This window comes from Rhinoderma darwinii, chromosome 12 (assembly GCF_050947455.1).
Source record: "Rhinoderma darwinii isolate aRhiDar2 chromosome 12, aRhiDar2.hap1, whole genome shotgun sequence".
In the NCBI taxonomy this organism is placed as follows: Eukaryota; Metazoa; Chordata; class Amphibia; order Anura; family Rhinodermatidae; genus Rhinoderma; species Rhinoderma darwinii.
This window is the reverse complement of record NC_134698.1, coordinates 10,022,800-10,036,941: the sequence shown is the minus strand read 5'-3', so window position 1 is coordinate 10,036,941 and position 14,142 is coordinate 10,022,800. Positions and strand designations below refer to the sequence as shown.

The window sequence follows — 14,142 nt, the reverse complement described above, 5'->3', positions numbered from 1 at the left end:
GGCACCATTAATGTAATGTGAAACGGGCAAAAAACTGCAATTACGCCTTTCTTTGGGGGGTTTTGTTTTACGGCATCCATCAGTTGGTAAAAACGACATATTCACCTTATTCTACAGGTTGATACGATTACGGAGATACCAAATTTATATGTTTTGTTTTATGTTTTATCACTTTTAGAAAAATAAAAGTATTTGCTAAATGTAAAAAATCTTTTGTGTCGCCGTCTTCTGAGAGCCACAACTTTTTCATTTTTCCATCAATTTAGCGATGTGAGGGCAGAAATTTTGCGGGGCGAGATGTCGTTTTCACTGATACCATTTCTGGGTGTATGCGACTTTTTGATCGCTTTTTACTTCATTTTTTTTTAGCGCAAAAACCGGCAATTTGCGTGTTTTATATATTTATTTATTTTTTACGCCGTTCACCGAGTGGGTTAAACAACGCTATATTGTGATAGTTCTGACTTTTACGGACGCGGCGATACCAGTCATGTTAAGTTTTGTTTTTTTTAACATTGATTTAGGTAAAAAAAAAATGTTGAGCTTTTAATACTTTCTTTTTTTTGGAACATAAAAAAAACTTTATTTAACTGTTTTTTATTTTTTTTATTAGTCCCCCTAGGAGACTTGAAGCAGCGATCGTTGGATCGCTTGCATGATATACTGAAATACTAATGTATTGCAGTATATCGTGATACGGACAGTCTCCTTTAAAGCCCTGCTGTTGGCAGAGCTTCAAAGGAGTACAAAGATGGCGGACTTGAGGGCTTTCATTAGGCCCCCAGGCTGCCATAACAACCGTTGTTAACGGCCTATTGTGCCGCAGGGGGGTGTGCAATGGCTTGTTCAGAGGGCCATTCCCCGATTCGAACACTTTAAAAGCCGCGGTCGCCATTGACCGCGGCATTTAAGGTGTTAAACAGGCGGAATGAAAGTGAACTTTGATTCGGCCCATTGCAGTATGGAGCGCGATCAGCCCGTGAGCACGCTCCATACTACCCCTTAATGCTTATCACGTAAGTTACGTGATATTGCGTGAAGGGGTTAAACATGGCAGGGGGTAACAAATTCGGGGGTCATGTTGCCCTTCTACAAGGGACAGAAAGTGCGGGAGAAAGCACTGGACTCTGGTGGCCTAGAAACGGGGGTGAGGTGGGGCGGCTCCACATTATTTGCCCCATGGGACCTCAAACGTTTTATGCTAATTTTCCTAAAATAAGTATTTTTAGACCGTCCTGGGCGATGGCGGAGGTTAAAATATCCCACAATGTGGGATTCAAATGAGGTAAAAGTGGACAATTTTTGTCCAGAAAATGCCATAATATTTGTGCTTTTATTTTGCAAAAGTAGTAAAACCTAAAAAAAACGATATTAATTTGGTATTGCCGTAATCGCACTGACCCGCAGAATCTCAATTACGCTACACGGCGAATGCCGTAAAAAAGAAACGCCTCAAAAAATGGCGGAATAGCAGAATTTTTTCCATCTTCCCTAAACAAAACGATATCAAATATAATCCAATATATAATATGTCCCCCATAATATTGGCATCAAAAAATGCAACTCGTCCTGCAAAATTCCAGCCCTCCTACGGCTACGCCGACCGAAAAACGTAAACGTTATGATGAAAACGTTAAAACGAAGCAAAATCGCTGCGTCAAAGCCCAAAATAGCTGGGTAAATGAATAATTAGAGCTGGGTTTCCATGACGATAAGATGATTACAAGGGGACCCTTCTATGATGGTCAGGGAACCCCACGTGTTCATACTGGACCCCCCCCCCCCCTTTAATTACTGGTTTATTTTTTCACAAAGGACGTCACGCATCCTCCTGTATTATGAGTGCTGCTATGACGTCATTGAAAGTGAACGGGGATCAGCTCTGGATTTCCCTTATCAGCCGCTTTATTTCCTATTTCTGATATTTGTATAGAGTCTGGCTTTTTTTCATGACGTCACTAACATATTCCGTTCCCTGGGAAACCCGACAGATTTGCGGCTTCTTTCCGATAACCATATATGGTTACAGGAGGCGTGGCTATGAATTACGTACAGCGACTGCCGCTGGATGGAGGCGGGGCTATAAACGACGTACAAGGATTGAGGGCGTGGTCTGCGGCCGTGACGCCCTGGGCGGAAACCTCTATTCAATAGGCTTGGCCTTGTCGAACGGCCATTCCGAGCAGGCGACGACAGAGGAAGGTTATATCGGCGACGTTATCGTATCGATTCTATTGTAACAAGATGATGACCCCTGCAATCAATCGGAAACCCGCCAGCATTATGCCCTTCTTATATAGCGCTGGCGGAGGGTCCCTCCTGCCTAAAGAAGGGCAGGGGGTCCCGTGCACATGGCGGCTGGAGCTGAACAAGGAGGTCTGGGAGCCGCTGCAGGGCTTTAACACGGACGGCTCGTTACCTTCTTCACAGTCGGAGCTGGACCAGGACGAGGACGTGGAGTCTGAATCCCGGGGATCCACATCTCCTCCGCTCAGCCCCACAGGCGCCCCGGACCAGTTGTCCCTGCAGACCCGCGCCCTGTTGCACAGTTTTTACAGGGAATGTAGCGGTGATATGAAGGTGGATGGCGGCAGTTCTAAAGCTCTGCCCACGCTGCGGAGACTAGGGAGCGAGATCAACGAGAAGCACAGGATGGCCTTTAAAGGTGAGACCCCCCCCCCTGTCTGTGTATAGTATGGTCCAGGCCTGGGGTCTAACGTAAAGCAGCCATTTTGTGTAGGATTTTTTATATATATATTTTTTTTCCTCTGCTTTGCATATAGCTGCTCTTTGTGCTTGACTCGCTGCACGTACATTTGCATGAGCTAAAGCTGCTGGCATTGTGGTTATCCCCCCCCCCCCCCCTTCTGCATTTGGTATGCTCTTAATTGTGTTGCATGGCTTGCGGGCTGGTCCAAATTCGCAAAATGGGGGGGTGCGTAAATATCTCACTATGGCACTGGATTAATATAACTATATTACCACCTGTGTGCCCATTTAATCGGTGGCTGCTGTTTGTGTCAGTGCCTGAGCTGCCTGGTGCAGAGTAATGTATACGTGGTGCTCTGCACGTATGAGAACTCCACCTCGCTCTCTGTTCTGCTCTACTGTAAAGGCATAGGGTTAAACCTGCGTATTGTCTTATTTGAATGATCAAGCTTTATTAACTATGAACAGTCCGTGCTCCATGTATGGAATTTGAATGACCATAGCTTTATTGTGTTGTATAGAATTTTGAATTCCTGTAGCTTTATTGACTATATAATGAATGTCAATAACTTTGCATTAAAATTGAATGACCATAACACTTTTTGTCATGTGTTTTGTTAAAGATGTCATCGCTTTATTAAATTTGAAGTGCAGTAGCTTTATTTGTTGCGTCGGCAGGCTAACATATTGGAATTTCTGCAGCTTTATTTGTTATGGTGTAAAAACAGTGGTCCTCCAAACCCTGGCTGTTGGGGCATGCTGGGAGTTGTAGTTTGGCTGTCAAAGATTGGATGGGCCCTTGTCTGGGGTGTAATCTTTACCACCCTGTACCTTGTCCCTCCGCCAGTATAACCTTTACTTGTCTGGCACGGGAACTGACGATACATAATATAGGAGGCTTATCCCAGCTGGAATGTGGTCCGATAAGGTCTTAGTTCCTGCCCGACTGGAATTTTCCAGTGTTATCATTTTATTACACGCCGTGTTGCCCTTTAGCCCCTCTGACAAAGTTTTTTTTTTATGGAAAGTTTGCGCCAAACTTTTGGCTTTGTACAACAGTAACCTCAACGGTTTAGCAAGCTGCATCCTGTTTGAATTGTTGTATAATTTATGAGTGTCCCTGCTGAATAATGTATTTCAGTACTCCGCTCTCCCTCCCCCCACTCCACATTCCTATTGATTTGTGGTATTTTTCCAGAACAGTCTGGAATACTGGCCGTTAAAGCGAAACGCAACAAATCGCCTTATTTTCTCTTTGGGCAATTCCGCCTATGGCGGAGAATTGTTTATTTTCGTAATGATCCATTCTTTTTGTTGTCTTGGAAAAAGAAAAATGTCCCATAAGTGACCTGTGACCATGCACTATATACGTGGCCATCTTCTGAAAAGGGCTTCGTGTGCGTTATTTACCAGATTGCCGAACGCCTTTCAACAATCAAGATCTTGACTATGTCCATGAAAGTTTCTTAAAGGTTGTATGAGATTAGAATACGGGTTTGCTTTGTGTTGCTGAAAACAGTGTCACTTGAATAGGACGGAGCTGCAATACCAGTCACAGCCTATGGACAAGAGTGGCGCAGTTTCTAGGGGAAAAAGTCATCTTTGTCTGATCTAATACAACATTTTTAATGATTTAAAGAGCATTTTTGGTACCATGGCAATTCTTTTGTATGGCCAAAAATGACTGAGCCCATCCCCAGCACATCACTTTCTGGGTGGTCTTCTATAGATGTGTGTGACAGTCATTCTTATTGGGACAGTCAATATATTTGAATGGTATGGATGTTTAGGTCTATAGGATTTCTGAATATATAAATTTTTAGATCTCCGTTCTATTTGAACTTCAGAAATATCAACCTGATGAAGGACTTGGGTTATTGCAGTTTACATATACAATTTATCTGCATGATGATCCAGAATTGATACCAGGAAAGAAGACCTAGAAGTCCTTCATCTATAGTTCTGTTAGAGTAACTGTACTTTCCAAAAACTTTTGATCGGTCGAGACCTATATGAAGGTGCAGAAGGGCTCCGCTCCATGCTCCTCCAGCTGGGAGCGGCGGTTTTCGTTAGGCTGAAGACTACTCTATATGAACAGTCTTCTGCCGATCGAGGATCACCGCTTAACACCCTGCACCTTTAGCTGAGTGCTATGGAGGGGGGGTCTCAGAACCCGGACCCACCACCGATCAAAACATCCGATATGTCTCTGACATATCAAAAGTTTTTGGAAAGTACGGTTACTCTTTAAGATTTAACAGAGTGAACAAGGCCTTGGCTGCATTCACAATTTGGCAGGTTTGAGAGCTGAAATCACCCAGCATTCCTTGCTGTCTGCTGACCCCTGTTTTATTAGACCAACATATAAAATAGAGTGGATCATTAGTATTCACTTGGCTTCTCTTTCTTACCTCCAGGCATGCTGCACAAATTGTCTATACAACATCCCGAAGATATCCAGAAACTATCCGAAGTTCCAACCATGGTTTTTAGCGACGGGATTACGAACTGGGGCCGTATTATTACCCTGATAAGCTTTGGTGCTTTTGTCGCTAAACATTTGAAAAGCGTAAACATGGAAGACTGCGTTGGCACACTAGCGGACAACTTCACCGATTATCTCATGACCCACAAAAGAGAATGGATAGTAGAGCACAATGGCTGGGTGAGTATTGTGTGGTTGAATCATATCGGGACTTGCATGTGTTTTGTGGTGTACATTCAAGAAGTAAAAGGGCTACTCCATGTACATTAAAAACGCAAAGAGATTTGCAATATCTTAATTCTAGGCCAAGATATGACTTATTGAAGTTACAGGCCCAAAGCCTGAGGCTGTATTACTGATCTTTCAGGTTGTCATGGAGATTTAAATGGCCCAATACTACAAAATCTACATCCTACTTGGCCAATGGCAAGTTTATGATGACCTCTGACACCTGCCAGGACAGAAGAGGAAGTGTTGTAGTCATAATCTCAGTAGTGCAACCTCAGGCTTTGGGCCTGTAAATTCATTTGATCATATCTTTGCATGGAATTGAGGTATCGGCGCAAGAAAATTTTAAAATCCGGATATAGTAGATAATAAAATAGGATTTACTTGACGTTTCGTAGTTTAAAAAATATTGCGTTTTGGGAAACAATCCCGTTACGGTATGTAAAATCAGGTGGGAATAAATAGGCGCTTTTTCTCGAATGCTTAATATCTAATGCGCTTTCCTTCATTTTCCAGGATGGGTGTGTTGAATTCTTCCATGTTGAGGATTATGAAACTGGACTAAGAACTGTATTGATGGCCTTTGCCGGTGTAGCTGGTATTGGAGCAAGTCTGGCGTATATGATCCGGTGAACGCCTAAGTTTTTGTTTTTAAGTACATTCGCGGTGATTAATTCTAAATTACCATGGACCTTTCATGACTGAGCTTAGCAGAGGCTCGGAAAAGTAGTCTGGATTGAAAACCAGCCCTCCCCCACAAACTTAAGATCATCAGAGGGTCATCTGTGGAACAGCTTGGGCTTGCCAATGTCCTGAGGAAGAAAAGGTGTTTTTTGTTTTTGTTTTTTTTTTTTGGCTTAAAAAGGCATTATGTTAAATGTCAAATCTTTATTTTTTATTTTTTTTTCCAATAAATTAATATATTTTCACAGTAAAAAATTGTTATAAATAATGGTACGTATTGGCTTTTAACCCTTTTGGTGCCCAAGTGATGCTCCCGAATATGGCACCACAAGCGTTGAGACCCAATTGCTCAGTACTCATTCTCTAGTCATGTTTTGCTTCCTTTTGGCGCTTTTACTTGTACCAAGACGGCGCTCGGCAGCCCCATAGAAATTAATGGAGCCGCGGTTGAGCCCGTTCCTATGGGGGCTCCCAGGAATGGCAAGGTAAGCTTGTGATCGGTGGTGGTCCCAGCAGTCGGTCCCCCACCGATCAGATATTCATCATCTATCCTGTGGATAGGCGATGAATGATTATTATGGGAATACCCCTTTAGGCTCAATGCACACTCTGTATTACGAGTGGTTTTGCGTGCGGCAAGTCCGCATCGTTACACAGTACCAGCGTAGGCAGTGAGATTCCATGAGATTCTCCTTGGTTCTTCTTTTTGTACTTTCTTTAAATGACCCATGAGTCTACTGGGTGAAGGCAGCCATTTTGAATCGCCCTTTTTCCCAGTTCATTTCTAGACCGTTTGCTCACAACTATTGATTTAGACTCATGAAGTGGCTGCTTTTGTATATATTGGTGGAACGTCTGCACTTAAATCTTCCCTGTGACGGTATATACAAGGGAAACCAGATCAGTTACTTGCCCCACAAGTGTAGTGGCATCCAAAAACATACAACCCTTTATTTGTGAGGACCATCACAAATGCAACTTTAAGCTACTCCCTCCAATAATCTCAGTTGGTCTTGACTATTATCTTCTCCCTCCCCCCCGACACACACTTGTTTCGTTTTTTGTTTTTTTTCTCTAAAATATTTTTTGAAATAAAAAATCACTTACATTTGGGGTTATATTAACCCTAGGTGTTATGTTTGTTCACACCTAATGCACCTGTTTAACATGGAATTCTAATGTTCAGCCATATTTTATCACGCATGGTGCTTACGTTTTTGTTTACAAAAGGAATAAAAAAAATTATTTTATATATGTCAGTGGTTAATTTGCCTTATTAGCATAAATGGGTCCCTGGATTTGGTGTGAAAAAAACAAAAAAATCCTGCGAGAAGTCTAAATATACTAGTGTGGCGTTTGGGCATCTACTTCATTTTGGAATGGCCATCGATTCTCCGACTTGAATATTAAACATCTGCGGGTGGAGTATGAACATAGATCTCTGAACTAGAAGCGTTGCCCAATGAAAGTGGGCAAAGATTGTAAAACCCTTTGGTCTCCGTTTTACAAAGTACAGACAAAATTCATATATTTATACACCTACAATATTTTGGCGTTCCTCTTCGGGTCTGATAAATTCAGCAAATCTGTCCAATTTTGCAAATTCAATTTTTTCTTCCCTCTGGCTGGAATTGTCGTCCACGTTTTACTCAACAAAACTTTTTGATAATGGGCCGAGACATTTTTGCGAGAATTGTTATCCTCGTGGCCCCTCAAAAGAATAGACCATAAATTGCATAAAATATATGCAAAATTGAGAATAAATTAAACATGTATATAGAAACCGATATCTATATATATTATCATCCATGTTTACATTTTATATTATATCTCCATAGAATTTTCTCGTATTGAAAAATGAGGAAGATGAAAATGTAAAAAAAAAAAAAAATATTTCTAAGCCGATCATTTCCAGTCACAGCTTTTTACACTTCCTTATTCTGTAGCGCTTGAGTTTATTTACGAAAACTTGACGTTCCGGTATGCGGAAGAAGCCGTTTTACAGGGCGAACAGATCAGTCACTAGTTAATTAGTAGGTTGGGGAATGCGGTGGTATACGGTTGAGAGAAGCGGTATATAGCAGTACAGCCTGTACTGTGCGGACGTGTGCTCGACATAGGACTAGTCCTGTTTGTGCGGACTCTTTTTCACAAGCTCGTACCTGAAAAAACTGACACGCTGCCAACAACCGGAGATTTGTCTACAAAACACCGAACCGCTGAACTGTTTACACAGCAAATATGTTTTTAGAAGCTGGATTTAAATTCAGGCGTCACCATAACATAAGGCCTGTTCTAAAAATTTGGTTTAGTATTTATATTCTATACATTAGTTATATTCCTATACACTCTTTATTTTCAATACGTTATAATGGGGCAGCCATTTTGCCTGAGTTGTGAACAGGGGTTTTCTATATAGTGGGCATCTGGATAGAAGAAATGCCAGAAGTCCAAATACGACTAGGCCTCATTTATCAAAACTGTTTAACAGTAAAATTAGCTTGGTTGCCCATAGCAACCGGAGCACAGCTTTCATTTTTAAAACTGCTGCCCATAGCAACCAATCACAGTGCAGCTTTTGTTTTGGCAGTGCACTTTGAGAAATGAAAGATGTGCTCTGATTGGTTGCTATGTGCAACAAAACCAGTTTTACTGTTAGTGTTGATAAATGAGGCCTCACATCTTAGCACCCCATGCACACGACCGGATTTTTTTTCCCCTCCTGTAAACACTGGTCCTTTGTCACACGTATTTAACCAGTATATATGGACCCGTAAAAAAAGGGGCGCTGGAAATGATGTCACAACCATGTCCAAACCCCTAAAAAGGATCACATGATCGCTCAGACGCCATTTTCTCTGCTTCTCTTTATTCAAAAATTAATCTGACGTTGCCTAGCAACGCTCCCGTAATTACGGGTGCACACACGTAGACACCCGTAGACTTCCATGGGCCTGCCTGTGCCGTAATTACGCCCTGAAATAGGACATGTTTAATATTTTAACGGCCCGGGCACTTTCCCGTACGCAAACGGTGCCCAATAGAAGTCTATGGGCCCCTAATTACGGGCATTTTTACTCGAGATCTTACCTTACTACTGAAGCGGCTTCTGGCGTACGCAGCTCAAGCTGAAAAGTGACCGGCTGCATTCAGATGTGAAATCCACAGTAAAAACTGCATATAATATATTACTGAACTCGCTCCACGTAAAAGCTTTAGGTTGCTTACGTGGGTTAGGCCAGACGTGCCATGGTCAAAAGGGGGCATGGTTTCTGGGAAGATAGGGAAAAAAAAATCTACAACTTCTACTGTAGTTATTGTGGCCAATTGTTAGGGAATATCTAGGCAAGATTCTTATGGTGTGGCCCGCACAATGATGGCGGCGGCTGTTGCGTGGGCGACAGGTGCGCTTTGATACTCCCATCCTCCAGCGCTTTTTTTCTCAAATCTAAAGCTTGGTCTTCAGCGGCTTTCTCAGATCTCTTTTGAGGACTATGTTTGCTTTTGTATCTCGTTTGACTCCACATCAAAGCCGCCTGTGCAGCTGGCTGTTTCTCATATTACATGAACGCCCATTTCCTGCCGTCTGCCTCGTAAACCTATAAGTTGTGAAGATTTCTGTAGCCTTGAAGCGTGATCTCACAAAGCGGAGGCCTGTGCCCGATCCTGGTCCATCTGCTGCCATACGTCATGTCATACTATAGTAAACATGAGGGCTGCACGGGCCTGTTGAGGAGGCCCTGAGAACAGCCAGCGGAGAAGTCTCCCATGAAGATAAAATACACTGAAAAACAAACCCATCACCTGTTCACAAACTAGATACCGCCATCTTGTACAGTTTTTCATAAATATCCATCGCCAAAGCTGACATTCCTGTGACCGGGTATGTACACACAAAATCAAAACGTGTGAAAATACGGAGCTGTTTCAAGGGAAAACGGCTCCTGATTTTCAGAAGTTTTTTACTCAGTCACATTTTTTTGCGGCTGTTCTTGGAGCTGTTGAGTCGATGAAAAACTGCTCAAAAAGTGACATGCACTTCTTTTTCGCGGCTCTTTTTCAAAACGGCTGCGCAAATGAACACCCCGTCGGAACAGAACGCCGGTTTTCCCATTGAAATCAATGGGCAGATGTTTGGAGGCGTTCTGCTTCCGGTTTCTCGGCCGTTTACGGACCGAAAATCAGTTGTGTGAACATACCCTAAAAGGTTTTTCCAGGATTTAACCTCGATGGTCTATTCTACGTAGATTGTGTAGATCTGTTCTTCTGACCACACTGATTAATGGGATGAAATGGCGCGCTCGTGTGTGTGTGTCTAGTAAGGCAGCTCAGCACCATTCATGTGAAAAGACTGAGCTGCACTACCAGACACAGCCTCATTACTCAGAGTGGCGCTGTGTCAGGCATTGCAGCAAAATTATCTAGGCCCCTACTGGGGGTTGTGGCCCTTTTTGAATAGGAGCTCCACATTCCTCTAAGAATAGATAATCAATGTTAAATTATGTGAAATAAAGTTGTATAGAAAAGACCTGTTTTGAGGGAGCAGATCATTTTCTATTTTATTCATTAACCAAGACCTGAGTATACGACAGGAAGTGTTATCATAGCATCAGGCCTGTATCCTCAAGCACTGATCTGTCCACAGGAAGAAGGGGATCCCTGTCTTATCGGCCTTCGCTGAGTGGCCAGGAGCTCTGCCCAGACATCCGGTTTAGCCAGGTGTGTTTGACGTCCCACCTCAGGGGACTGTTAGTGGGTATTCCTTGCACCCACTGGTATAACGCTTTATGGGCACCCTAACAGATGCCCCTGTTCAAAGTGCCTTTTTAAAGGGTTTGTCTCAGGACCCTAAAATATAACATCAATGACTAGTAGGTTGGCCATTGACTACGATGGGTTGACCATGCGGCCCCTGAAGAAACCAACACCAGTATAAATTCACTCGTTTTAAATCCGGGTTTATATTCTGTATTTAGGTTACCAGGACTTCTCAATATATTATAATGCCGCGGCTTTCACTGACCACACACGACATAGGGTAGAAAAATGCCACTTAATATAGAAGGCCTCCGTAATACGGGTTCCAGTACTGGTACTAAGCTGAGTGAGTGTGGAAAACCCTTTAATATTTGACACTCCTGACTCATTGCTTTTTCCTACACCCATAACCCTATGTTATTTAAATGTCATTAGCATCAAATTAGTCATTGGCCTTGTGCCGGCGCAGACACCCTGGGGTGGCTGTGATTGACAGGAGCCACCTCTCAGCAACGGCCGCTGTTGAGAGAACGTAGCAAGTTAACCCTTGTGAAGTCCCGATTGATTGTGATTGCGCCATCTCAAGGGAAGGGGCTTACTAACCCCCTCGATCGTCATCTAGAATGTTTTTATATTCTGTGTGTACAAAGATATCCATGGTATCTGGGATACTTGGGTGCCATGGCACTTAAAGCAATTGTTAACATTGGAATGAGGTGCAGCTATGCACCACTCCTTAGTTATATGGTGTCATGGCGTTTGTCGGCTCTGTACCCAGATCAACCGTTTTGTCACGTACTTTGAAAAAAGATAAACCACTTCCTATGTCATTTGTGAAGCTGAATTGGATAAGAGTTGTATATGCATTGAAGGGCATAGATTCTGGAGCGCACACTCATCTGAGACGGCAGCATATTAGTGGTTAAATGTAGGCCCCAGGGTTAGCTTGTGCACCAGGGCCCAAAAATGTCAAGCTTCGCCTCTGAACATTGATCAATCTATGGCATGTGTTTGGGCAAAAACTGAGGTGGTACCCTACACCCCCCCAGATTTTGACTATTCTTATAGTCTCTACTCTAGAGATCCCCCTGCTGTTTTCTTGGCAGTGTGCCAGTCATAGTTGTCATGGGCCGACATTCTATGGAAAAAAAGGAAGTATTTATCCAAAAACGCAGTTCAGGAACGATGGCCTGGCACCGTCACCTGCATAGAAGGGTGGCATTGTCTATATGATGTATTATGTGGTGGCTTTCCACATATGGGCAACTTTTTACATAGGGACTTAACCTTGTAGTTTTTACTTAAAGGGAAACTCCAGTAAAAAAAAAAAAAATTGGGAAATTGGCTTTTTATATTCTGTACATTATGGCTTCTACACTTTCCCATGCCAACAAATGTGTTTGACTCTACACTTTTAAAAAATAAATAAAAAAATTCTCTGCATACAGATGCATGAGCTGGCCATGGCACCTGGTCATGTGACAAATAAGCTTCACCCAGGCTTTGTATGATAGTAAGAGCATATCTAACATAGTGGCACTATAAAAAAAGTGGATCGGTCCAGCATTAAAGAGGCTCTGTCACCAGATTTTGCAACCCCTATCTGCTATTGCAGCAGATCGGCGCTGCAATGTAGATTACAGTAACGTTTTTATTTTTAAAAAACGAGCATTTTTGGCCAAGTTATGACCATTTTCGTATTTATGCAAATGAGGCTTGCAAAAGTACAACTGGGCGTGTTGAAAAGTAAAAGTACAACTGGGCGTGTATTATGTGCGTACATCGGGGCGTGTTTACTACTTTTACTAACTGGGCGTTGTGTATAGAAGTGTCATCCATTTCTCTTCACAACGCCCAGCTTCTGGCAGTGCAGCACTGTGACGTCACTCACAGGTCCTGCATCGTGTCGGCACCAGAGGCTACAGATGATTCTGCAGCAGCATCGGCGTTTGCAGGTAAGTCGATGTAGCTACTTACCTGCAAATGCTGATGCTGCTGCAGAATCAAGTGTAGCCTCTGGTGCCGACACGATGCAGGACCTGTGAGTGACGTCACAGTGCTGCACTGCCAGAAGCTGGGCGTTGTGAAGAGAAGTGGATGACACTTCTATACACAACGCCCAGCTAGTAATAGTAGTAAACACGCCCCGATGTAACACACATAATACACGCCCAGTTGTACTTTTACTTTTCAACACGCCCAGTTGTACTTTTGCAAGCCTCATTTGCATAAATACGAAAATGGTCATAACTTGGCCAAAAATGCTCGTTTTTAAAAAATAAAAACGTTACTGTAATCTACATTGCAGCGCCGATCTGCTGCAATAGCAGATAGGGGTTGCAAAATCTGGTGACAGAGCCTCTTTAAAGTCAAAAAGAGCACCATTAAAGAAGGGCAAATTATAGCACTCTGCTACCCATGCAAGGGCTTTCAAAGTCCCAATTGGGGAGATGGGGCAAGTATCGCATGGGTTAGATGCAGATTAATTTTTCTAATTCCCACTCAGCCAATGACAACTGGAATCAAGTGGCTGACTGCTTTTAGAGGGGTCACTCTGGTGTAAGAAGCTCACCTGCATGTAGCCAACGTGATATCTAGTCCCATCCTTAATGGTATTTTTTGGATGCTGTTTGTGGGTACAAGTTTGTTTGGGAATCATTTTCATTACCTAATTTGAGGAGGTCTGTCTGGTTAATAACACTGGAGGCTCTTTACATGTATGGTATTGGGAGCTAAAAAGTTGCCAATGCCATAGGGGCTAACACTTCCTTTTCACTACCCAAGAGTGAGTAGGAAAGGGAGAGATCCCCCATCTGGAGGGCCGACCAAATGGGATCGTTCTGAATTCTACATCTAAATATTCCTTGAGTCCTGATGCTTCTTATCCCCAGTTCTGTAACTTGATGCTACTCAGTTATTCTCAAATCATATTCCTTTTCCTTGACTCTTCCTGTCCCACGAGTGTAGGATTTCATTAATTTCAATAATGAAGCGTCACCAAGTCCGTGAAATCAATCTTGTTTGGCTGTGTCCAAGGCTTTTGTTCTCATGTCGACATTTCGTTAGCATTTTAATTCTGATGGTGAATTTCTCTTGGTTTTTCCACGGTTATTCAAAAAGATCCAGTGAAATGTCAGGGCACTCACATGGGCTCAGTCTCACAAGTCACCCGATTGCCACATTGGGGCATTAAATTGGGGCAGACTTAGAAAGTGTTTGTCTAGTCTTGTTTACCCACAGAACATTCCACAAATGACAGATCCCAACTTTTTTTTTGT

The 14,142-nt window shown here is 42.8% G+C and overlaps 1 protein-coding gene across 1 annotated transcript; it reads left to right on the top strand.

The window, feature by feature from the left end:
• The first annotated feature begins 2,138 nt into the window (after positions 1 to 2,138).
• Positions 2,139 to 7,360, top strand: MCL1 (MCL1 apoptosis regulator, BCL2 family member). The gene is made up of 3 exons (XM_075843254.1): positions 2,139 to 2,665; positions 5,127 to 5,374; positions 5,939 to 7,360. Exons 1-3 carry the CDS (start codon positions 2,245 to 2,247, stop codon positions 6,053 to 6,055), a joined length of 786 nt encoding a protein of 261 aa, XP_075699369.1. The 5' UTR covers positions 2,139 to 2,244; the 3' UTR covers positions 6,056 to 7,360.
• Positions 7,361 to 14,142: the final 6,782 nt, after the last annotated feature.